The sequence below is a fragment of the Diachasma alloeum genome, unplaced genomic scaffold (genome assembly GCF_001412515.2).
Source record: "Diachasma alloeum isolate Michigan unplaced genomic scaffold, Dall2.0 Dall_scaffold_00782, whole genome shotgun sequence".
Classification (NCBI taxonomy): Eukaryota; Metazoa; Arthropoda; class Insecta; order Hymenoptera; family Braconidae; genus Diachasma; species Diachasma alloeum.
The window spans coordinates 627,753-653,478 of NW_021680912.1; the positions used below are offsets into that span (position 1 = coordinate 627,753).

The window sequence follows — 25,726 nt, forward strand, 5'->3', positions numbered from 1 at the left end:
TTGGCGATAATAATTGGATCGGGGTATGATTTGTGTTTGAGTGTTGATTATGAGGGAGAAATTCTCAGTGTAAACACTGTTGGCATGTTTTTTGGACACATGTGGATTAAAAATGGAAGACAATGCCGGCAGCAGTCGAGTTCTGGCTTCGCGGGGTGAACAAAGGCAGAATCGTGTGTCGGGTGAACAGGTCAATTGCTGAACGGTTAAGGTAAATTCGAGTTTCGTGGTAGAATTTAAAACAAAAGAACCACCTAAATGGGTAGATGATGGAAAAATATTATTTCAAGTAAAAATAACAAAACAAAGAGTAATTCAATTAAGAAGTAGTCGAATGCAGCTGAAAATCCTAATTTATTCCTCCTCGGGTATATTTCTTTTATTTATTGAACGTCGATCAATAGAAAAAACAATTGATTACGTGATTGTCACTAGTAATATTATTGAAAGATGAAATAATCAGTACAATTGTAATTTTATTATTTAAGGGATAGTCAATGGAACTTGAAATCGTTCAGTAACGGGCCTGTTGTCCCTATTTTGTCAATTTCTCGAGGTGATAATAATTGTGAAGGTGTTTCATTAATCTCTAGTAAATAAAGTCCGATGTTTAACATATTTCGGTGAATGGGCACATCTTCAATCAACAATTATGAAAGTCATTTTATTTTTTCTATTAATTAAAGTGGTTGTGGTGCAGTGAATCAACAGTGTATACTTCCATTTTATTCTATTAAATCAAATCTTTTTATTAATCAAAGTGGTTGTGGTGCAGTGAATCAACAGTGTACACTTCCATTTTATTCTATTGAATCCATAAATAGTGATAACATGTGAGAAAGTGATAAAATGTGGTGATAACATGTGCTGTGTGCCAGTATACCCAACATTTTGGATTACCAATGCTGGAGAGAATGCTGGTTGCAGCACCGGTGAGTCGCATGGTTAAAGTACATTTCAGAGACGCGATGAGATCGTTCCCCGCGGTGAACGATGCACTGCAATTGCACCGAGTCGCACTCGTCCGGTAAAGAAGGTCAAATTAAATAGACAAAGAGATGAGCGAGAGCGACGACAGTCGAGAGTCGTTGCCAGTCCGAGCAACACTCGCAATCTCCTCCAACTTGCGTTGCATTTTCCGGAGTTTTTCTTCGGAATTTTCAGTACAACATTTTTTTTTTTGTGAAGTTATAATCCATTCCCTCGCGGATTGGCAATAAAGCGATTTTTTTATTCATTCAGATTTTACCCATGCCGATTTTATTCATTTAACTCTCTCTATCACGTTGGAGCTTCCAATAACAGTGATAAGATTATAAATAAATTCGATAAATTTTGACTCAAAACGTCACTGCAGTGATCCCTGCACTGCACATTTGTCGGTGCAGAGAAGTCATTTCTGATTCGACGAAATGTTAATTCGTATTGCACTCGCATTTCGTTTAATCCTCGCGGTGCAATCGGAATTTCATGGCAATGTGTACGTCGTAGAGATCGATTCAAAAGTGCCCAGTGCAAATTTCGGTCGTTTCCTCCCAACCTGGGAGAGCTTGGACGCGAGGGAGCTCCCCAAGTGGTACGACAATGCCAAGATTGGGATTTTCATTCACTGGGGAGTCTACAGTGTTCCCAGTTTTCACTCGGAATGGTTCTGGAACCACTGGAAAAGTATAGAATTAAAATAATTAGATAACTCAAGTAACTGCCATTTAGTAATAATTTAGCAATAGCTTTTAGTTCATCTATCAATTCAAGATTAAATTACAGCCGAATTAGTCACCCGAGAACTGAGAGATTTCATGAAGAAGAATTACAAGCCAGGTTTCTCGTATCAGGACTTTGCGCGTGACTTCACTGCTGAATTTTACGATCCTAATGAGTGGGCTAGATTGTTCGAGGCCTCTGGGGCCAAGTACGTCGTTCTTACCAGTAAACATCATGAGGGGTACACCCTCTGGCCCTCCAAGTACTCCTTTAGCTGGAATGCTATGGATGTTGGACCCCACAGGGACTTAGTTGGTGAATAACTCTGGCTTTTTGATTTGTTTCTTCGTTCAGATTATTCATTTCGGGGATAAATCTCAGGAGAAATTCCATTGGCATTCCGTTGAAATTCTGTTGGATCTGGTTTTTATCGATTTCTATTGAAAATTCAGGAATTGCATAGTGCGATTTTTTATTTTGATCGACACGAGACAGTGAACTGATGTTGTTTTTTCTCTAGAACTCGTTTTTTTGCTTTTTTTGCACATCAACCTTCCAATGTTGTTTCTCTTGCATTCTGCAAAGAGAAAAAAAAAGTAGCAGAAAACAGTGAAAAAATTTGAGCGCAATGATTTCTATACAAAAAAAAATCGAAAGAAAATGCTGAATGAAAATTGTTGATTTTATTGTATAAAAAATCCGCTGACAAATCGCAGTAAAATCGGAGGTGGAAAAGTTGCAAAATTTCTCAATATAAATCGAAAATAAAAGACGAATAGGATTTGCCGGCAGAAGCACGACGTTTGTCTATTGAATATTTTCATACATCTGATCCGACTCATTCAGGGGAATTAGCGGATGCTGTAAGAGCTAACACAACCCTCCGTTTTGGACTCTACCACTCCTTCTTCGAGTGGTATAATCCCCTGTACCTGGAGGATAAACGCAATAATTTCACAACTGACAAGTTCATGCAGGACAAAGTCATACCAGAAATGCATGAAATTGTCGAGAAGTACAAGCCCGAGGTGTTCTGGAGTGACGGAGATGGAGGTACCTCGGAGGAGTACTGGAAATCCAAGGAATTCATAGCTTATCTGTATAATGATAGTCCTGTTAAGGATACAGTTGTTGTTAATGACAGGTGGGGGACGGGAACTAATTGCGAGCATGGGGACTTTTACTCTTGTGCTGACAGGTTCAATCCAGGTAATTGGATTGTCGAATTATTTTTTACTGAATTTCAGTACACACTACAAAATTTGGATGAAAAATACGTTTTTAAAAATTTCTTTTAAATCACGAAAAATGGAAAAGTTCATTTTTCATTTATTTGAATGAAAGAATAATTTGTAATCTTTTCCTTCAATTTTTAAATCAACTAGTGAAGAAGTTTCTCTCTATTCCCTGGAAATCATCGTTTCCAAAGGAAATTTCGTAGAAAATATTCAGAGAATTAGATTTTTCTATACAATTTATTCCATTCAGATATTTTCTATGTAAATTCCTGGGCTCAAGTTTTTCACGTTTTTTCAATTGATTCTTTCAATGAAAAGAGAAGAAAAATAAAAAAGGATGTCGAGGAATTTCCATGGAAAATATCTCAATAGAAATAATTATACAGAATGATCGAATTCTACTTTATTTTATAAAATAATTTCCTGTTATATATTTCTGTATAAAGAACCGTGCGGTGAAGCTTCGAAATGCTTCAATAGAATGGTTCAAAATCTGATGGAATTTTCTGCAGAAATTCAATAGAAATCCGATAGATTATTTTCGTGCGTCTTGTTATTCATCTAGGGCATCTTCTGCCACACAAATGGGAGAATGCAATGACGATTGATAAGAAATCATGGGGATTTCGTCGAAATGCTGCTCTGGAGGATTACATGACCACTGAGGAGCTTCTAAAGCAGTTAATGAGTACTGTCAGCTGCGGTGGTAACTTGTTGATCAATGTTGGACCCACGAAGGATGGGATCATCGCGCCAATATTCCAAGATCGTCTTTTAACCCTAGGCAAACAGTTCTTCAATATAAAAAACAAAAATCTACATTATTAAGTTGTCACGGTGCTGACGAGATCTTCTCGAATTCATAGGTCGTTGGTTGAAGGTGAATGGTGAGGCTATCTACAATACTTCACCCTGGACGACTCAAAATGACACGGTAACAGGGGACACTTGGTACACAGCCAACGCAGACTCGAAAACACTTTATGCAATCGTCCTGACGTGGCCAGAGGACGATACCCTGGAGCTTGGGGCTCTAGCCCGTGGTCGATCATTCAATTTCGAAATTCTGGGTCATTCTGGACAGATCGAAGTCAGTAAAACTGAATCGCAATATAGGTTTCTAGCTCATCCAGTAGAGCACTTGAAAAATAATTATTTTGTCGAATTCTAGTGGCAAGAAGCGAAAGACAGAATACTTGTGAAATTGCCTGCAATAGCTCACAGAGGACAGCCAGCGTGGACTCTCAAAATCACATGAAATAGATCATAAAATGTACTATTCAATAATCAGGTCATGGAAAACGAAATTATAAATTTATTCGACTTGGAATTTTGGTTTGGAATTTCTTTGGATTTTTTTTGAATTCTCTAAACGAAGAGAGAATCTGCAGCGAAAATCAATGAATATCTTAATACAGGGTAATCAATCGTTCGATTGCTTGCCACGTGACGGATAAGATTATGATAGCCAACATGTCAAAACTGGGACAAAAAGCAAGATCTAAATAATAATCAAAATAATATCGTGGACACACTAATTCTCAACGTTTCACTACTTCTTTGAAGCAATAATTATTTAAAAAAATAGAATTATTTCCGGCGCATTTAGAAAATTATGAAATGTAATATAAACATGATTTGGATTATTCTTTTAATCATTTCCGAGTGATTAAATGTGTTGAATCGTAGCCACAGTGATTTTTTTTTCTCAATTCGCTCAATCGCAAAATTGCGATTTCCCATATTGTTGCCGGAACGATAAGATTGAAATTCTATTTGCGTCAAGTATCATGCGCAGACCCCTCCGTCCCCTCCGTCAGCTGATCACACAACACGAAAAAATATGCATATCTCACGACATCCACCGGTAGTGCTCACAGTGCAACAGATGGTGCACCACAAAATATTTACAACTCAGTGAAGAACAGAGAGTTGAATATCAGCGATAAGTATTTCGAGATTCTAATTATCTCTCCGAGTATACGAAAACTTCCAAACAATAAAAACAATCTCGTATCTTCATTGTCATCAAGCGAGTAAAGTCTGCTAATTAGATGCAATTTTCAATCAATCAACCCATAAATCCTCTGACTTATTTCAGAGCATCTCTTGTATCTCGGGATTGTTAACCACACGGATGTGGATAAGATTGTGAAAGGAAACATATAAGAAGCCAAACGAAGAACAAGTCATTCATGCCGAAAAATCAGTTACAAGTCATTAAGATGGTACTCCGCGTGTCACTTGGCCTTTGCCTCATCGCACTGGTGCAATCAAAGTTGGATCGGAATGTCTACATCATCAATAATTACGAGGACGAGCGTGACGTTTCGAGCGACTCCACCGGGAGCTTCGTCCCAACTTGGGAGAGTTTGGACTCGAGGAAGATTCCCAACTGGTTTGACGACGTTAAAGTCGGAATTTTCATCCACTGGGGGGTCTTCAGTGTCCCGAGCTTCGGGTCTGAGTGGTTTTGGACTAACTGGGAAGGTCTCGAGTCAGGATTCGATAACAGGAATAAATATCTCAGACCAGCACAAAAGTTTGAATGTTTATTTTGCAGGGGGTTCGGTAACAATCCAGGACTTTATGAAGAAAAATTACAAGCCAGGATTCACGTATCAGGACTTTGCTCATGACTTCACTGCTGAATTTTACAATGCCACTGAGTGGGTGGACTTGTTTGAGGCATCTGGGGCTAAATACGTTGTTCTCACTAGTAAACATCATGAGGGGTATACACTGTGGCCCTCGAAGTACTCCTTCAGCTGGAATGCAAAGGACGTTGGACCCCACAGGGATTTGGTTGGTCAGTAAACTGCCTGTTACCTTCAATTTCCTGCATCAATGATGCACATAATCACTCGAGTCTCATTCCCAAACAAATAAATTCATGCAGGCGAACTGGCAGATGCTGTCAGAGCGAAAAAGGACATGCATTTTGGACTTTACCACTCCTTATTCGAGTGGTACAATCCATTATACTTGATCGACAAGGCCAATAACTTCAGCACTGATATTTTCGTTCAGAGTAAAGTTCTCCCAGAGATGTACGAAATAGTCGAGAAGTACAGGCCTGAAATAATCTGGAGCGATGGCGACTGGGAAGCTACAGAGGTGTACTGGAAATCCAAGGAATTTCTCGTCTGGTTGTTCAATGAGAGTCCGGTTAAGGACACTGTTCTCGTCAATGATCGATGGGGCATTGGCACCTCTTGCAAACACGGGAGTTACTACAACTGTGCTGATAGATATAATCCAGGTAATTTAGTCGCCGAGATCATGCAATTGTGTTTCTGACCGCATTGACAAATTACATTACATTAGGAATACTTTTGGAGTACAAATGGGAGAATGCAATGACAATTGACAAGAAATCCTGGGGGTACCGTCGAAATGCTCCTCTTGAGGATTATCATACCGCTGGAGGATTGCTGGCGGAATTGGCGAGCACTGTCAGTTGTGGTGGTAATATTTTGATAAATGTGGGACCTGCGAAGGATGGAGTGATTCCACCCATCTTCCAGGATCGGCTCAAAGCAATGGGTAAAATATCTGGGTTTTAATAAAGTTCTGTGAATTGGTCGTCTGGATGATTTATTATCGATATCGATTCGGTGAATTGACAGGTCGTTGGTTGAAGACTAATGGCGAAGCTATTTATAAAACTCGGCCATGGAGAACCCAGAATGATACAGTGACCGGTGATACTTGGTACACAGTCAGTGCAGATCACTTGAATCTGTACGCGATAGTCCTCACGTGGCCAGAGGACAATGTTCTCAAACTTGGTGCTCTATCGCCGAAGGAAAAATACTTGTTCTCGATGCTGGGATTCTCAGGGACACTCAAGGTATTATGACCTGGAATTCCATCATTGATTGAGGACAAGACCGAATTAACAGCGATAGCTGGCGAATGATATGTGGATGAATGATAACAGAATAGTGATGATTTTTCAATCGTTCTCCTTCCAGTGGGCGCCCGAGGAAGACAGAGTCGAAGTATATCTCCCTCCAAATGCTCACAGAGGAGAGCCAGCATGGGTCGTCAAGATCAAGGGCCAAAAATCAAAGGATCTCTATCAAATATAAACATATCACAACATTTTCTTCATATTTTTTTTATTAAAGGCGTCTTCGAGACTAATCTTCTTTTATATGTAAGCCAGTTTTATGAATGAACATTAACAAAAGTGTAAAATATATTTCTCATCTTTCAAACTCTCAACATCCTCCGTAATCCTCATTATAGTACGTCATCGTTTCACAGGCGAGAGACTTCGTAGAGATAGGAACCCAGCAATTTGGTCTGCAAGCATAATACGAAATTGAATCAATTAATCCCGGACATTTTTCACGGGGTGGGGCAGAATGGGCACTTGATATTTTTTTCGATGTTCATGGCTCAAGGACAAATTCATCAATTTAGTTTAGTCTGGGTTCGCTGTAAAGGGGAAGGATTGTAATTTTTGGGGAAAAAATTGCCCCTTCACTTGAAATTCAATGAATTATTAGAATTCAAAACAAATCAAAGTGTTCATTTTGTCCCATTCCAAGCGAAACCGCAGAACTGTCTTCAAAATTGAATAATTCCAAAACTATGACAGAGAATGCAAGTCGATAAACGCCATTTGAAAGCTGAATAGTGTAGCTTTTTACATATGCGTTTCATAATTTTTCCCACGTCAGACTTGGTAACAAAACAGCGCATACGTGAGGAGTCAGCAAACATAAAAAATCAACTTACACCCTGAATATAATTCCGAATATTGAGCTTCTCATTCTGGGAATGTGCTCCATCATCTCCACAGCCAACTGGCAACAGCAGTACATTTTTCCCAGTGACCTCCTGGAAGGTCAGTGTAACAGGAATGGAGCCTCCCTCCCTCGACAAATCAGGATCAACCCCATAAACGTACTTGGTAGCCTTCCTGGCAGCGACATAATGTGGATGATCTGGGTTCTCAGTCCAGGGTCTCCCCGCATGTCCCATGACAATCTTCATACTATTCGGACTCCCCCTCTTCTTCCACTCCCTCTCAAGATGTGCCTTTACCTTGGCCTCAACATCTTCAACCTTCATATCAGGAACAATTCTGATCGAGAACTTTCCGATGACCTTTCTCGGTATCACAGTCTTGGCCCCGGGTTCGCTGAAGGCACCCTCAATTCCATGAATGGAGAGACTGGGCTGCCTCCAACGATGCATCAGCAACTGGGTCTTGTCTTCGTTGTGAGCTAGTCTATTCGCACCGACTGACTTCTTGAACTCTTTGACATCGAACTCGATATCTTTGTAGCTGTCGAGCTCTTCATCAGTCAGTTTGGCAACAGAATCGTAGATCCCCTCGACCTGGATCTTTCCATTGACATCGACCAAAGTATTGAGCAGATAGATGAGATCGCTCATGCCCTCGTGCACGCACCCCCCGAAGGATCCACTGTGTAAATCGGCCTTGGCACAGCTGACCTCAACGTGGAAGTAAGTCAATCCGCGAAGGCCATAAGTGATGCAGGGCTTAGTGGTGCCCAGCCAGTAGTTGTCAGAGATGCAGACGTAATCAATGTCAGTCAAGAAGGAATCCTTCCTCTCCCAGAGGAGTGTGTCGAGCCCCTCAGACCCACACTCCTCCATTCCCTCGAAAATGAACTTCAGGTTCACTGGGAACTCCTCGCCAATGGCCTTGTACCCTTGGAGTGCGTGCAGCCAGCAGAGCACTGGACCCTTGTCGTCAGTGCTGCCTCGCCCGAACAGCTTATCGTCCTTTTCGACGAGAGTGAAGGGCTCAGTGTCCCAACCATCCTCGATCAAAGCTGGCTGGACGTCCAGGTGTCCATAGATCAGCACTGTCTTCTTCTTTGGATCCTTGGGGAGTGAGGCGAGGAGAACTGGGGGCAGGGGGAGGATTCTGCCGTCCAGAAATGTCTCATTGCCGATTGGAGCTAGTTCTGTCTGCGCTCCAAGCTCCTTCATCTTCACCTCCATCCACTCCATCATCTTTATGCAGTTGCCACGAGAGTCTGGCCATGATGACACCGACTTTATGGCTACTGCCTCACGGAGATTGTCGATGTATTCCTTCTTATGTTGGTCTATGTAGCTGTAATTAATTATGATGATAATTATTGTTAATGGAATCTGGGATTGGATATTTCAGTCAAATAAAAATTTTTATTTGGCATTTTTTTATTTGTTGTAACAATGTGTTTTGTGGCTATTAATTAACTTATAAGTTTATTTGTTTAGGGATGTTTTAATTATATGGAATGAATAATTTAATTATTCCAGTTGAAGATTTTTAATATATAAATATAAATATATAAATAAATGAATTTGCGTTCTTGAGTTTTAAAAGATGACTTACAACGAAGATAGTGATTGCTATTATTAATATTTTATTCTGAAATTATGGTAATATGGACAGAAGTCTAAGATACGCTCAATAGATTAGGAATTGCTGACATGTTGGTAAACAACACCTCGGGAAGACATTGAAAATTTTATCATTCGTGATTAGTCTGCTGGAATAAACATGAGCCAATTTACTTAACGGACAATCCCTTCAAAGTGGGGGATTTTGTTCTTTTGAAAAAATAGTTTTCGTCAATTTTCAAGTTTCTTCAGAATTTTTTTTTCAAAGGAAGATATTCTATAGAAACAAATCAATAGAATCCAGTTCTTCTATGTAACTTATTTTATTGAGATATTTTCTGTAGAAATTCCTCGGCTCACATTTTCTCAGTTTTTTGTTTGATTTTTTTTATTGAAGAGAAAGGGAGTGGAAAAAACTACAGAAAATGTCTCAATGGAGAAAGTTGTATAGAAAAATGAAATTCGACTGATTTGTTGCATAAAATATTTTCAGTTGAACATCTTTTATTTAGAAAAACGTGCAATAAAGCCATATAATTCATTGATTTTTCCGGTAGAACTGTATTTTCATGAAGTTAATTCTCGGGTTTTAATTACTATATTCAGAGTAACATCAAGTGCTCCAGCTGTCATGAAGATAGTGATTAATTCATCTTTAGAGAACAAAAATAAAAAATAATTTTAATAATTATTAAATTATTAAAAATACAAAAAAATGGTGAATATTCAAGACGCACAACAGAAAAAAAACTGGAATAACACCTGAAGATATGAGTATTTTCTTTTGTTATGCACACGATAAGATAATATTCGGGACACTTACCCATAAAGTTTTTGCAATACTGCAGGCACTTCTGACGCCATGATCCTGTTCTGTTCCGTTCTTGAAAACCTTGAGCGTTGAATTATTGAAGATCAACTGGAAAAATGAGTTTAAAAGCGGAGGCGTTGGCACTACAGTGAATAAATGACTAATTAATCTTATCAATTGCTATCGCGAAGGCGGAGCTTGAATTCCAATTGTTCAAGTTCTCCTCGTAATTATCTGCAAATGAGTGAATTGACGCTAACAGCAATATTTCGCCGGTGATTATGATGATGACAGGCTGTTTGTCTGGTTTATTTTGTGTTTCTCTTTCGCTTTTGTATTGAGTGTCGATACATGAGAAACTGCCTGCAGCATTCTGCTTACGTGGGCATCAAGGTTATCACTTTGCCGGTTAAATCCATTCGTTGAAGTTTTGGAGTTGTTGATGATTTCGGGGCCATTGATCTAGAATTTTCGATTTTTTTTCTATATTTTTCTTTAGTGGAGTGAAAATGACGGTCAAGATCAAAGTTAAGGATAAGCTGGAGGACGAGACCCTTGATCTGAGCTGGTGCGACCTTAAAGAGGTCCCTATTAAGGAAATTGTGAGTAACCAGATGGATTTCGGAGCATTTTATGTTAACGAAATTTTGGGATTGATAATGTATGAACATTTCATTTCAGGCGACGATTAAGAAAGCCTCGCATTTGGATCTGTCTAACAATCAGTTGGTTTCTATTCCTGTGAGTATTACCATTTTACCAAAAATAAGGAAGATCGGTCAAGTTGAATTAAGTTTGTGATTAATGTCTGTTAATTTACGAAAAATAGGGGAATCTTCTTTATGGATTTTTTATAGAGTAAAGTGGGGCCTATAGAAGAGATTTACGAAGATTTGGGTATTTGTTTGCTATTACGAAATAGTGAGCAGAATTTGAAATTTGGAATAGGCGAGGGAAGGGTAAAATGAGGCGTTTTTAGTCATAAATCACTCAAGATCATCAAAGTAGAATGTAAAACTTGATAATAAGAGGAAAGTGAAATTCCACAATTTTTCTTTGGATTTTTTGCAGTTCAAAATTAAATCAGATTTAAAAAGGGTCATTTAGACTCCGTTTCCCCCAGGGAGTTCACTCATCTCTTTCCATTCATGTATTCCTGAATTTTTAGAATATTTATTCCTTGATTTTTTCCAGAAAACAATTGTTAGTTTAACACATATTGTTAAACTCGATCTCAGCAAAAATCTGCTGACAGAAATACCTGAGAACATTGGAGAAATGAAGCAATTGAAGTATTTGGACTTGTACAGCAATCAGGTGAAGTTTCTCTAAAAATTCTTGGGCCTGAATAATCCCACCTTTCGGTTCTTAAATTTCTACTTAGAAACAAGAAAAAATACAGTGGAAAAAACTTTGAAAATTCATTATTTAAGACTCTATTAGGGAAAATTTTAAACGAATGAGTCAAATTTCTATTAAATTTCCACAGAAACACAGTCGAACTTTCTTCAAAATTCGCTGGATTGTTCTATTCAAAGTTTTCATACTTTTCACAGTAAAAATTACACATTCTGAGTCCAATATTGATTCCGAATTTTGGTTTTAATTCTAAACAACGAAATTATTTTCCATCTTCCCTTCTTATTTTTTCCTTTTCCTTTTAAAAATTGGCTGTTAAAATATTTCTCTCATTTTTCTTACATTTTTCAATATGCATTTGCATTATTTATTTATTAGAACTCCTCCTGTGGAAATGACATCATGTATCAAACACCAGTGAATATTTAGTTGAACAATTGAATTGATTAAAAATTTTGGTTAATAGATCAGTAGATTGCCACTGAGTATGGGTGATTTAAAAAATCTCAAATGGCTGGACCTAAAGGACAATCCACTGACATCAGCTGTTGCCAGTATAGCTGGCCCATGCAGCAATACTGTTGAATGCCAACAGTGTGCTCGCAGTATCGTATCGTACCTGACGTGTATTAGGCAAATGATCGAGGAGGAGAAGAAGAGGAGGAATGAGGCATCGACAGCTGCAAGTGCACCTGCTGCACCGAGTAAAAAAGAAAGCAAGAAGAAGAAAAAGAAGAATAACGTGAAGGATGAGAAGCAGAATCAGAAGGAAGCTGATGTAAAGAGTTCAGCAAGTCATGGGAGTGTCGTGGATCGAAAAACTCAGCTCCGTGGACAGAACAGGGGGAGATCGAGTGAATCATCATCAGGAGGTGAATCACGAATTTATTTGTGGAAGTTGTCACAACACTGTTATTGTTTTTCTCCTCGTGATTCATTTCACTAATTGAAATTATTATTTTTAGGTGTTTGTAAGAGCCTCTGCAGAATGTTGTGTTCAACCCTGACATTCATAATTTTCTTAGGAATTTTAAGTGTCTTCGCGGGAATTCTTCTTCCGAGATTCAATCAACCTCTCTCTGATAAAGTCTTCACTTATCTTGAGGATCAAACGAAATTGCCAGTGAAGGAGTACCAGAAACTGGGAATTGAGAAGTTTGACGCATCCGCAGAAGTCTTGATGACATTTCTCAATCGGACGAAAACTCTGGCATCAGAAACTTTCGCTAAAATAATCGGCGAACAGCACAAATGTTGTGGGAATTGATAGAAAAAAATTTAATATCTCTCTCGGGATGAAGATTGCCTTGTGATTGTCGGCTCAATGAAACAGAATTTAATTGTGTAATTAATAAAAATTTGTTACCGAAATAAAATTAAAATCACACAATAATATGAGCTTTGATTATTAATTAATGCATTTAATCCGTGCGTTTTGAAACATTTTTTGAAAATAAATTGTCGGGCATGTGAATATCACAAATGCGAAATGAAATTCGCCGCGTAATAATCTTCTCAAAGAAACGAACCCCAATCATCAAATTCAATATAAAGAAATTTATTACCGAAATAAAATTATCATCACTTTAATACCGTATCATAAATCTCTTACTTACTAATTAATGACCATCACATCTACTGTTAAAAGGTGGAATAGGAGGTTTTCCAGTGATATTCAACGCATGCTCCATCTTGCTCTTAAGTTTATGGAATTTATTGACTTTGGGATCGTTGCCATCCTCCCCAGACTCCACACTCCCCTCGAGCCCCTCTTCACTCTCATTCTTCTTCACCCCATTTCGATCACTATTCCTCTTCCCACTGGCGAACCGGCTCCAAACCTTCGCGACATTGTTCGCAGCTCTCTCAGAGGACGACGAGGAGCACGCGGAGTCCCGCTGCCTCGCCCTGAACTGATCCCGAATAGCGACGTCGTCGTAGAGCTCTTCCTCATTCGTATCGTTCAATTGACCCAGGTCAATTGGATCCTGTGCTCTGGGCACTTGATAATGCTCAAACTCGCAATTATCGTTGGTCGGGGGTGATTCAACGCGCTCGGTCTCACGCATGTGCCCAATATCATCGTAAATCTCTTCCTCAATTTGCAAAGGGGGGCTCGAGTACACTGGTCTGGGGGCCGGGGGACACGTGTAATTCTCCTGCTCCTCGATCACGTCCCTTCGCTCGGGTGACATCCCCCGGACGTCGTCGTACGTCGGCAGCTCCTGGTCAGTCGTTCGGGAAGTCTCGATCACATTCTGCTTTTCCTTCTTCTTCGAGTCCTCCTTCTTCGGGGATTCCTTTTGCCCCTTGAACCTGTCGAAGAATGATTTCTTCTTCGGGGAGTCTCTCGTGTTCTCCCTCTTCTTGCACTCCGCTGATCCCACCTCGTCGTAGGTTTCCGATTTTTCAGGAGTCAGGGGCTTTGGCTCCGTCCCCTGGATGTCGTCGTACATCTCGAGGTCTGTCTTCTCCGCTGAGGGACTGGGGTCGGTCTTTTTGCTCAGCGGCTTGAGGTTGATGTAAGTCATTCCGGCTTTCATGTCTTCGATCGTGTAGTATATGTCGTCTTTCTCTTCGGTAATTTCGTCGGGCGCGGGAGTGCGCGGGGCTGGTGTTTGCGGGAGGGATGGAAGCCTCCTGGGGATCCTCGCTGGGAGCGGAGGGGGCGAACTCGACGCAGCAGTCTTCGATGATTTTTCCGGGGATTTCTCGTCTTTCTCCGGGGCTTTGGGGACCTTCGGCTTCTCTGGGGTCTTCGTCCCTTTGCAGGATTCCGGCACTTGCCCGATGTCCTGGTACTGCTCCTCTGACAATGTGGAGTTGGAGTCGAAGCTGGGAACTAGTTGCTCGAAGAGAGCTCCTTGAATCTCGGCGCTTGCCTTTTCGGTCTGAGGTCCTGTTCCCAGGCGGTTTATCACTGCTACCCACTGCTCCATGTCCTTGGGCGCGCGCCCGATGTACTGCAGGGTTTTACTGCCCGGGGAGAACACCTCGAAGACTGATTTCGAACGGTCGGGGTCCGTGATCATCAGACTTGGCGCTGGGCGGGCTGAGAAACCCCGGATTGACGAGATTTCCTTCGGCTTTTTCGCGTCTTTGTTCTCGTAGGTGAGCAAGTAGGTACCGACTAGGCCTGGAAAATTGGTAGAAGTTCATATAGTTGTACTTCACGGAGAGAAATGGTCAGTAAAAATTACGGAACGCTCGGGAAAAATTCCGTGATTGTAAAATTTCCTATAAATACATTTCTATCATTATTTAAACTCATTGAAGATATCATTATTTAAACTCATTAAACATACGTAATTTTTATTGAATGTTTCTCTCCGTGTTGAAAATGTGGAAATTACACGGAGAGAAATTTCTCAGAAAAAGTCAAGTTTTGGTACTGGAAAAATTGTAATCCATCGGCTATGAAAAATTCTAGTGCTGTTGAGGTAAATTCTCCAGGGATTCCAGGTACAATATCCAGGAATTTAGGTGAAAATTTTATGTAAGAACAGGCGAAATTCACGTGCTGCTCAGTAAATTTTTTAGAAATGAAAACTCTTGGAAACAAATCCACGAAAATGTTTGATGCATTCTCTGGTGAATCACGGTTGAATATTAAACTATAAAGATAACGTGTGGTCTCAGGGGACAATGTCCGACAGCATTTTTTGTTGCAAATTTTATCAACCGCGAGGTATTTTTTTTCCATCATTTTCTCCTGGAATCACTCGCTCCAGAGATATCCGCAAAAAATTAATCACAGAATGTTTGACTCATTTGTTGGTGATTTGTTTTGATTCCCTCATTAAATGTTGAATTATCTTGGTTACGAGTCAGAGAAAAACATCACAAGACTTTTTCTTCGTAAATTTTAGCAGCTGCAAAAAAAGTCTTCTCACATTTTCATCTAAAATCCCTCTTTTCAGAGATATTAAAAAGAAATTTAAACAATTGAAAAAAAAATCGCAGAAATATTTGACTGATCCGTTGGTAATTCGTCACTAATTAAAACAAAACGAGAAATTTTAGTTGTAATTGGAAAAACCCCCCGTAATTTTCCCCTGAAACCGCATTTCCCAGAGCTATCCCCAAAAAAACTCGGTCCAAAAATGACTCATGCAGTGTCTATCCGTCATATTCCATCCTCGACCGTTGAATCATCCCAGCAGAATTTTTTTTCTCCTAATTCAATCAATTATCGTCGCCCTTACCAACCCAACACGGTCGCTCCCGCAGCACAGCCTTCATAAAGATATTCCTCTCATCCTTCAACTGCTGAAGAGGTCCGCACTTATGGCATTTGCTCCTCGTCTGTTCCGCCGAAAAACTCCTGTAAATCATCCTCAATTGCTCCTCCGCGTCATCTTTCTCAGTCACCAGGGGCGGGCTCGCAGGGGCATTGCCAAAGCTCTCATACTCATTCTGACACTCTGAAGCCTCCTGCGCCGTAGCCTGATGATCGGCATCAATATACTCCGTTAAATTCGTGTCATCTAGATTATTCAACTTCGGAAGCACTAGGGCTTTTCCCTTTCCAGGCTTCATCTCCAAGTATGGCTCGGGCGACGTCGAGTTTGGAATACGAAGTTCCAGACTCGTTCTCGACCTTCTGAGCAGATCAGATCGAACATTCTCGAGGGACTCGGGTAGCTTAACGTCGCACAACGTTTCCAAGAACTCCACGAGATCTAAAAATGAAACAAAGAATTAAAAACGGAACAACAAAACGTTCAGCTCCTAAAAATCAACGAGTCAATTAATAAATCCGTGAAGTTATTGAAACTTCAGTATAAATGTTGAACACGATGAAGACAGTAGAGTCTAAATAAACTCACCGCGAAGTACAGTGACTAGATCCTCATCAATCCCCATCTCTAACAATATTTACTCAATCCTCAGAGGTGATAATCCATCGTGCCCACGTCATTGACACACAACCGATCCACATAGCTGAGAGTCGATATAAAACACTGCCGACTCATGTAATTCACACCACAACGAGCTGCACAATGCCTTCCTCAGCGATAATAACTCAACTGAAACACAATATTCCCATCAAACTGAACATTGAGGCTTGCGCCGGATACCAAGGCTGATAAAATCCCCCGGAATTCCCGGTTTATCAGTTACCCTGGCATCAGGAAGTCCCTCGATACTCGTTATTAATCGGACGAAGACGACTGGACAACGCCTCTAGCATCCGTCATCCTCGCAATTTTAATTAAAATCGATAAATGGCTCATTAAGAAGACGCGAAACCTGATTTATTCAAAATTCTCTACTTACTGAATCAATACTCAAGCGGTGACAAATGAGAAATTAAGGAGACAGTTGATGCACTTGTCGCAGGCGTTGACTCTCACATAATAAGAGACGAGACACGCGAGGCACTACACGTTTACTCCGCGCGACTCCCGCTGAGAGCAAAATAAAAATTACGGGTAAGGGGAAAGAGTAAAAAAACATCACCGCAACTGGCCTCACGAAAGGTTCATACGTCACGCGTAACACAGAAACGTCTCGGTATGCAGCAAAGTACTTCTTCTCCCTTCTACTTCTTATTTCTAATGTACATCTACTAGTGCACATGAGTATGAGTCAGACTAGGATTTTTAATTCGTGTCAAGTGCTGGAGTCTTTTAATACATCGAGCGGAGTGTATTGGATGGTAATTAATTGGATCGATTGAGTTGGCGATTTGTTTCGTTGAGGAATTAGTGACACTCCCACGGGCTCTTTCCCGGGGGCTAAATTGTTGTTCCTTTGGCGCCATTGAAATGCGTTTTGACGTTTGTATTTGGAAATGGAAGCAACAATTTTGTTGTTTAAGAATAATTGTTATGACTTCCTTGAATTCCATGATATTTTCGGGTTAAATAACTAGGGGAGCTGGAATTTCTTCATGCAGAAGCGGAAATTCTTATTTCTAAAGAAATTAATTGATGGAAAAATTTTCATTTTGTTACTTTTTTTCATTGAGATGCTTCTCAGCAAAAACCGAAGCGTTTATTTTATTATTTAAACTTTCGAGGTCTGACTTAGATTTTTTCGTTAGGTGACTGTTAATGATGTTAATGATGGTTAGGTACTGTTAATTATATTTTAGGAATAATACAATGAGTTCTCCAAAATTATCAAAAACGAGTGAGACTAAGCTTTTTAATTCTTCTTTTAATACAATGGGCGGAGTATATTGAATGATAATTAATTGGATCGATTGAATTGGCGATTTGTTTCGTTGAGGAATTAGTGAAACTCCCACGGGATCTTTCCACGCGCTTTCTCGAGGGGTTTCACGTACATGGAGGACGCAATGTCTTCGGGCTCTGGCCAGGGGTCAACCTTCGCTTGCTCCAGTTCAGCGTCCACTTGTTTATTCGTGGATTTTCGCAGCTCCTGCGTAGGTTCACGGAGAAAAAAATTTTGATTTTTAGGAAATTCTCACTGATTTTCAAGGCGTGGTCTTGAAAATGAAAAAAAAAAACATTTTCTGTGTTCATTGGAATTTTTTTTGGTGTTCGTCTATTGGTTTTTTACCGCAACTTCAGGTTCCGTCATTAGCTGTTGGTCGATTGAGAATTTGATGAATAACTCTATCGGGTCCTGGCTCTCCTGCACGCCTTTTATCTCCTCACGCGTGCGATATGCAGTCCCAGGGTCACTCATGCTGTGCCCGAAGTAACGATAAGTCTCGAATTCCAGGATTATTGGGCCACTCTTCAAGGCGTGATCGCGAGCGAATTTGCAGACTTCGCGGACTTCTAGGAGATTCATTCCATTTGCCTGATGTAATTGTTGGTAATGTGTATCGAATTGATATTGCGTACGTCGTCCGTGCGCATGGAGGGAAAAATTTGCTGACAATCACTTATGATTTTGTAATCTTGTGGCGCATCGGAATTTGAAGATTTTTTCACCAAAATTGTAGCAAAAAATTCGATAAATTTCTGTTTAGAAATTATATGCAGAATTTTCTTTTTTTTTCTAATTTTTCCATACATTTTTGGATAGAAATCCAATTGAAAAAAAATTCAAAAGATGATGAGTCTTCCTCAACAACTCTTGGGCAAGAATTTTCCATATTTTCTCTCTAGGGAAATTTCCACACAAAAAATAAATATTTATCGATTATTTCCTATCGAATATTTATTAGTTAATCGCACGGCAAAGTAGGGTAATTTTTAATACGATTTTTTCACGGATTTTTGCGTGAATGTCTAGATTTTACCCTCCATGCATTATCACATTGATGAATAATCCCGTTGAAAAATTGTTAAATTGTTAAAAAATTGTTCAAAATAAATTAGATCCCGTAGCTGATCTAATGCTTTCATTAAATTTAAATGAAATGACATATCCATGCCTCAGTAAAGCGTAACAGATAGTGGGTATCACAACCTTAATTCCCGGAATGCAATCTCCTCTCGTGTAAAACGCGGGATTAGCAGAGTGACGGTCTACAGAAGTTCCCATTCCGTACCGATTATTCTCGCAAATGAATACCGCCGGGAGATTCCACAACTTGGACATATTCCAGGCTTCGTGGATTTGGCCTTGAGAGGCTGCACCGTCCCCATAGAGAGCGAAGCAGACGTTGGGCTCGCCTTTGTATTTATGGGCAAAAGCGATTCCCGCTCCGATTGGAACCTAATCGTGAAATTGTGAGAATTAAAGGGGAAATTGGAGAAACATGGGCTGATTTTTATGGGGGCATTTTGATGGGTTCTATCATCCTCTCACCTGTCCCCCCACTATCCCATCTCCACCGTAAAAGCCCTTCGCGTACATGTGCATTGATCCCCCCTTGCCACTCGCGACTCCAGTTTTACGTCCCATTAATTCGGCCAACACGTCTCTGGCAGACACTCCGAAGACGCACGCGATTCCGTGACAACGGTATGCCGTTATTACCGAATCACCATCGTCGAGGGACATCTTAAGACCAACTGCCACGGCTTCCTTCAAATTCATGACATTTTTGGGTCAATTGATTATGGGGGGATTGAATTTATTCATGGAGAAGCGAAAATTCGCATTTCCAAGAAAATTTATTCGTATTTTGGTATTCTTTTGCCATTGAAATGCTCTGCTTTTCAATTTTTTATACTCAAAAGTGAAAGCGACGTGGTTATTATTTAGAAGAAGCAAAAATTCTTATTTATGAGGGAGAGAATTAAGTGATCTGAGAATTATACTTTGGTATTTTTTGCTTTTGAAATACTTTTCGACATTTTTATTTCAAAATTAAAACGACGATTTTATTATTCGAGAGTGACTAACTCTACTTCGTTGACGTTTATGATATTTTTCAGTGAATTAATTATGGAGTGACTTTGGTATTCGTTTGCGGTTGAACTGCGTTTCAACATTTGCATTGAAGTATCAAAGAAATAATTTTATGTTACTTAAAATTCCCAGGCCTGAATTTGATTTTACGTTTTAAATGTTGCGTTGAAATTTCCATTGCAATTTTGGAAATTTTTATCAAGTGACAGTTCCACCGGACTTTCAAGTAATTTCGTCATTGCAAACTTACAGTTTTATGGAAAAATCAGCAGAATCTGTTTATATTTGTTTAATTATTCAATCAAAACTTATGCAAAATACAAGAATTCAGAGAAATGTATTCGTGGATTTTGAATTGATTGAAATTTCAGCCCAATTTGGTACTAACTATTCGTGTTCTTCATTTCATAATGACAAGAATTTTGTCTAAACACAACAAGAATGTTTTTTTTTAATGAAATTTTGAAGAAAATTGCATTTTAGCATTTTATTTGCTCCACTTCTGAAGCATTCGCGACGAAAACTTCACGCAGAATTCTTCAATTGAGCTAGTTTCACTTAAAGACTTTTTAATTTTTGTATATTAAATTTGTTAGATCACTTGGATTGATAGATGATACCTGTCCTGAATATAAATGGAGGAAGCCATTTATGAGACGTGCCAGATACAGCTCAGCTGCCTTCCTCTCCATCCGACGGATGTACATCATCATCTTAAGTGCTGTAGTGGCTTCCTCCAGACTTATGGTTGAGGATTCTGCAGGGGGTTTTTCTAATTTATATAAATGTTCATATTTCTGGAGAGAGAAACGTTTAATTTGATTAATTGAATCGTCATGCTCCCGAGATTTGAATTTTTTTTTTATCCATCATTTTACCAGATGCATTGTGGCTGTCTTAGAAACAGCGTTAGTAGAATATCGTAGGAGAAATGGAGGAAATTGCTGGAAGAATTTCGCTCTCATCATGATGTTATTTCAGTATTTTTTGGTTAAAATTCAATTCCAGCTCTAACTACTCCTCTCGATTTCGTTTGTTTTGAAAATCGCAATACCTAGTCCTTTCAGGAAATGAAACCATTTCATTTTAATGAAAAGTCGAAAGGATTTCCAAAAAAAATTTTTACCTTCAGCATAATTTTTTCATTGATTTTTATTGTTTTAACCGGTTGACTCCTCTTTATTATTATTTTTCCTTATATACATGCAAACAACACAATTCCTCCTTAACCACTATTCCAAAAAATAGAAAATCTCAGAAATTCTCCTTCAGTTGAGAACATTCTTGAAAGTGTTAACGCCAGCCCACGACAATGCCAAATGCCCCAGTGAGAAAAACCGTTTAACTTGTCTCCGCAGTGATCGCATTTTTACCTCCCCAAGTCGTTTAAACCGGTCACGCGATTCGATACCGACCCCCTAAGATTCTAGAAATTCATTGCGGATTTTATCGATCCCCTCCCGAGAAAAAGCGCATAAAACTTTACTCTCAATGATTAAACCACTTCCCTATCACCAAATCTTCAAATATCCCCACTGAACACGATCTTCTGCACCCTCGGCGGATATAAAACGCGCCGTGTCCAAGGGTCGGTGTGAAAAATCCTGAATTTACAGGATTTGCACCTGGCAGCGTGAAGGAGAAACGTCGCAGACTGCTCCCACCACCTCCTGGCGTCACTCCGCCTGGTCTCACGTACTTGAGCGCTGAGTGAGCACTCGTTCTTCGCGACCCGTTGGCTGTACTTCGGACAAGACAGCCTGTCCCTCCCCCAGGAGAAGCCACTGGACGCGTCATCCACAGACTGCCTCCTGGTTCCGCGATTATCGGACCTCAAGATGAACGCATGAGTTGGAGCTGTTATTCTCCCCAAGCTGATGGTCTTCTTCCCTTTTCTCTTCTTCTTCTTGCCCCCATCAGGACTCTTGGGCTCTTCCTTGAGTGGCTCCGGATGTTCCGGACTCTTGGGCTTGGCATTGGGGTCCCCAAAGAGCCCCCGGGACTCGGCGACTTTGATCATGAACAGGGAATTGAACTGCATCATCTCCTTTCGCCTCACCAGTCCCAGATAACACCCGTTCTGAGACTCTGGGATTGTTACACTCGATTCGTCGATATTCAGGTCGTACATGTGACCAATCTCAAACAAATCGCTGTCAGGCACGTGAATGTCTGTCACAATCGTAATCTCCGCGTCTTCCTCTTCCTCGTGAGAACGACTTTTCGAGTCCTGGTGGATCGACGATTGCTTCCCAGCTCTCGAAGACCTGCCGGCACTCTTGGGACTTGTGTCTTTCGGAGATCTGCGTTTCGTGTGCTCTTTCCTGTACTTGTCGGTCGCTATTTTGTTGGCGTAATCAACCACCTGCTCCACCATCTCCGTGGTTTCGGAAGGGAGGACACTGTGAACTTGGTAGATCAGCAGCTGGACGTTCGGCCTCGTCAGGGCGTACTTGAGGCTCGAGAGCTGCTCCGCGAGGAGTCTCTGCGGCCTCTCCAATTGGGACTTGTCGTCGACGGTTGTGAGGGATTCTAGGAGCTCGGTGTCACCTCCGCGAGCCACTGATAAGTCCACGATGTCTCGGATACCGGTGTAGCTGCACGGGGGAGTCGCCAGGACTATTGTGGCTCGCTCCATCTCGGAAAATCCGGGGGCCTCGGAGTATTTCTCAGCGAATATTCGAACCTGCAATGGATTTTTTTGTTCGGACGGTGAATCTTCACGGAAAATACTGTTGAATTCGGGATAATACACTTGATTCGGGTTTTTTTGGGAATTTTTTGTGGGATATTTTAGTTTAAATCGAGAATATTTTATTGTTTAAACAAGAGGATTGAGTCCTTAATTGAATATTTTGATTTTCTGAATTCAAAGAAGTATGGTTAAGTGTCGAGGCCAAAGTGATTTACACTAATCGGTGAATTCAACACCTTCGATTCTCACGATGTTGCAATTTATTGAAAATATTACGAAAAATTGTTCTGGACTGAACAATCAAATCTTGACCCTCAAGGAAATTGATCGAAAATAATTCAGGTGATTCAGTCGTCATGTGAATTTATTTAGACATTCCGTCCTTGAGTCGAGAATAATTTATCATTGAACGAAGAATTTTAATTTTTGATTTCAGTTCGATGAATCTACAAACTCCACTTCATTATTAATTTTTTCATTTAAATCGTATCGAGAAACCGAAGAATTCCAATTTCGTGACTGGAAGATTCACGGAAGAGGAAACGAAGATTCCAATTCCCAAGAATGTGCCAATATTCAAGAAAATTGACTGATTTATGAATAACAAAATCAATGGAAATTCCGCGTAAATTATTCGTTGTTAAAAATTTCAATATTTTTCACTTGAAACTTCAAGAGTAAATTTCTAACAGTGTAGTTCATTACGAACCTCGCGCTCCGTGAACCCCAACTCGTGGAGATAATTCTCGTACTCCCCTCGCTGGAGGCCCGCCCCAAAGGCTAGAAGTCTCCCAGCCTCTTCGATATCCGCGAGAAGTCCCGCGAGGTATCCAGTGTGTCTGGGGGCGACCGGATGAGCCAGAACGATAGGGCCACAGAGCTTCCCCTTGTTGACAGCTCGCACCAGTGCCGCCGCTCCAAGACAGAGAGTCCTCTCCAGAAAAACGAAGCTCTTGGTCTCCACCAGGCGCGACATCGCGATCCTCTCCCGAGTTTTCTCGTGAAAATCCACGACCTTGGGGCACACCGGGTCGAATATGTAGCTGTCCTCGCCCAGATCCTCGCTGCTTGCAGCTAGTCTCAAGTTCAGTTTTGACATTTCGTTGATGAAGTCGGATTTGCTCGGGATTTTCAGCGTGTTGACCCACCCCGAGGCGATCGCGTTCTCGTCCGTCCAGGAGACACCGGTGGAATTTCTCAGGTGAATCGGGAGCAGGTGCTCCAGAGTCAGAGCTGATCCCCCTATCCGGAGCCTCGAGACACTCGCGGCTATGCGCGTTTTCCTCTCCACGAGGGCTTCCTCGATGTCTTCGATACCAGCTTCTCTGAACGCAGTGTCTCGAGCTGCTTGGATCGTTGCTTGCGGACTCCTGGAGTACCTCCTCCCCTGCATGTCGTACAGTAACAACCACACGATCCGGTCGCGATTCCTGAAGGTGCGGTATTTCTTCCAGAAATCTGAGTCCTCTAGAGTTTGGTTCAACACTTGTTTATCTGGAATCATTGAATTTTTGATTTTTTTATCCTTATCTCGGATTTTTATTCTTGATACTCAATTGCGGGCTTTATTTGCGGCTCTTATATCTGGGTTTTCTTATATTATGATGGGATGAAACGAAAATAAATAGCGAAAGATTCATCCAAAAAAAAAACATTATTTGTTTTTAAGATTTCAAAGGTCTCAAAATAATATTTCCGAAAGTCTTAAGTTGAAGGCTTCAAAAATCTGCATTTAAGGCTTCGATGGAACTTCAATTGTCAAGTTCATACAAAAATGAAAATAATTGAATTAAAAATTACGAAAAATTTTAATGATTATTATTCTGAATTCTCAATCTATTTAAAATTAATCAAAATGTAATGTTCGATTCTCTCAATAAGTTAAAAAATTGAAGCAAAAACTCAATTTTATTTAATTTCCAAGACCAAGAAAAATCAAATTTAACTCAATTAGTTGAATCGAATCCACAACATTGAAAATTGATAGTAACTATTACATAAATAAAAAGCAATAAATAAAATATCCTGAGGGGTTGATTTCTCCTTGTCGTTTCTCCCGCGATGTCTCGTGAATGATTCCGCATACTTACACCTCAGGACATCGTAAGTCAGTCCAAATACTCGTCTCATCTCGGCCTCATCGGTAAACGTAATGACTTGCGTTAGAAATCTCTTCTGAAGGACTTTGGCAGCTAGCAAGATATCGTTGACTCTCCAACGAGGTTCACTGAATTCCTCCGTCATCGATCCCGAGTCCAGAGAGGAATCGAATTGCTCTAGACTTCTTTCCCTGGCTGCCTCCCAGAACGACATGCTCGCGCCAGTGGGCTCCCATTCAAAGGTTTTCGATAGAGACATTTGTTTGAACATTACCGTTCTCGGCTCTTCCAACGTCTCTCCTTCCTCGCCCATTCTCAATCTATCGGAAATCAAATCGCGAAGCAATTGATTTCATTTATCCACGAATTAAATAATTTTTTTCGACTTTCTATGAATTTAAAAATTCAAATCCTGAAGTCATCGCATTTTTTCATGCATTCGGAAAATTATTGCATTTAGAGACAAGTTTTTTTCTCATTTTCAGGAATATAGTACTGATTTTTCGGAATTTATACTAATTATTAGAGAATAAATAAATATAAATTTAGTGATGAATTCCTAAAAATTAGAGATGGGCCCCTGAAAATTAGTGACACAATCCCCGAATTTCAAAATTCCTAAACATAAAGAATAAATGTCTAAAAATCAGTGAGATGTCCCTGAAAATGAAAACTTTTTATTCTCCCTGTTCTCTTATAACTCATTGTTGAAACGTGAATTAAAATTTCCTATGGAATTGAATATTCCTCACGTGGTTTCCAGTCCCGAATCGATTTCCCGTTGGAGATCGACTAGGCGATAATACACCTGATACCTCCATTCCTCGTTGCTGGGTAAAACCAGGGCCTCAAGCTCCTTCTCACGGTCTTCCTCCTCGGTGTACTCCACCTTCTCCTTCCAATTCGACAACATGACCTTGAACACTTTAGCATAAACCCCGAACAAATTGGTCCGCCAGGAGGCCCTCAACTCCTCGGACTTCCCCTCCTCCTCGACCGATTCCATTTTCTCTAAAAATTTATGAGGTATTCGTTATGTCCGCAATTGGAGGAGAGGTACTAGTGACTTGAACACATTGGAGACGGCTCGAGGGTTGAACGGAGACTGCAAGAATATTCAGATAAGGCGTCGTTCAACTCAGCGACGTCGCGTGTCCCGGAAACA

General features: G+C 40.3%; 7 protein-coding genes across 7 annotated transcripts; 3 read left to right on the top strand and 4 right to left on the bottom strand.

Annotated features, from left to right (window-relative positions):
- The first annotated feature begins 1,100 nt into the window (after positions 1–1,100).
- LOC107044679 (plasma alpha-L-fucosidase) lies at positions 1,101–4,260 on the top strand. Its single transcript, XM_015266639.1, has 6 exons — positions 1,101–1,668; positions 1,768–2,019; positions 2,551–2,913; positions 3,508–3,726; positions 3,809–4,032; positions 4,114–4,260. The coding sequence occupies exons 1-6, from the start codon at positions 1,413–1,415 to the stop codon at positions 4,198–4,200; spliced, it is 1,401 nt and encodes a 466-aa protein (XP_015122125.1). The 5' UTR covers positions 1,101–1,412; the 3' UTR covers positions 4,201–4,260.
- A 515-nt stretch (positions 4,261–4,775) lies between these two features.
- On the top strand, positions 4,776–7,172 carry LOC107044677 (alpha-L-fucosidase). Its single transcript, XM_015266637.1, has 7 exons — positions 4,776–4,978; positions 5,044–5,432; positions 5,506–5,751; positions 5,842–6,204; positions 6,270–6,488; positions 6,572–6,795; positions 6,920–7,172. The coding sequence occupies exons 2-7, from the start codon at positions 5,138–5,140 to the stop codon at positions 7,034–7,036; spliced, it is 1,464 nt and encodes a 487-aa protein (XP_015122123.1). The 5' UTR covers positions 4,776–4,978; positions 5,044–5,137; the 3' UTR covers positions 7,037–7,172.
- Positions 7,034–10,918, bottom strand: LOC107044678 (cytosolic non-specific dipeptidase). The gene is made up of 3 exons (XM_015266638.2): positions 10,141–10,918; positions 7,692–9,045; positions 7,034–7,253 (listed from the first exon to the last, which is right to left on the bottom strand). The coding sequence occupies exons 1-3, from the start codon at positions 10,179–10,181 to the stop codon at positions 7,209–7,211; spliced, it is 1,440 nt and encodes a 479-aa protein (XP_015122124.1). The 5' UTR covers positions 10,182–10,918; the 3' UTR covers positions 7,034–7,208.
- LOC107044682 (leucine-rich repeat-containing protein 59) lies at positions 10,279–12,880 on the top strand. The gene is made up of 5 exons (XM_015266643.2): positions 10,279–10,730; positions 10,810–10,869; positions 11,323–11,445; positions 11,954–12,359; positions 12,453–12,880. Exons 1-5 carry the CDS (start codon positions 10,638–10,640, stop codon positions 12,752–12,754), a joined length of 984 nt encoding a protein of 327 aa, XP_015122129.1. The 5' UTR covers positions 10,279–10,637; the 3' UTR covers positions 12,755–12,880.
- A 149-nt stretch (positions 12,881–13,029) lies between these two features.
- On the bottom strand, positions 13,030–16,882 carry LOC107044675. The gene is made up of 4 exons (XM_015266635.1): positions 16,768–16,882; positions 16,317–16,517; positions 15,693–16,169; positions 13,030–14,623 (listed from the first exon to the last, which is right to left on the bottom strand). Exons 2-4 carry the CDS (start codon positions 16,351–16,353, stop codon positions 13,107–13,109), a joined length of 2,031 nt encoding a protein of 676 aa, XP_015122121.1. The 5' UTR covers positions 16,354–16,517; positions 16,768–16,882; the 3' UTR covers positions 13,030–13,106.
- An 845-nt stretch (positions 16,883–17,727) lies between these two features.
- Positions 17,728–20,735, bottom strand: LOC107044662 (pyruvate dehydrogenase E1 component subunit alpha, testis-specific form, mitochondrial). The gene is made up of 6 exons (XM_015266613.1): positions 20,646–20,735; positions 20,388–20,564; positions 19,222–19,440; positions 18,880–19,128; positions 18,019–18,264; positions 17,728–17,877 (listed from the first exon to the last, which is right to left on the bottom strand). The coding sequence occupies exons 1-6, from the start codon at positions 20,733–20,735 to the stop codon at positions 17,728–17,730; spliced, it is 1,131 nt and encodes a 376-aa protein (XP_015122099.1).
- Positions 20,736–21,289: 554 nt separating this feature from the next.
- On the bottom strand, positions 21,290–25,567 carry LOC107044663. Its single transcript, XM_015266614.1, has 4 exons — positions 25,314–25,567; positions 24,553–24,881; positions 23,172–23,956; positions 21,290–22,453 (listed from the first exon to the last, which is right to left on the bottom strand). Exons 1-4 carry the CDS (start codon positions 25,565–25,567, stop codon positions 21,290–21,292), a joined length of 2,532 nt encoding a protein of 843 aa, XP_015122100.1.
- Between the last annotated feature and the right edge of the window lie 159 nt (positions 25,568–25,726).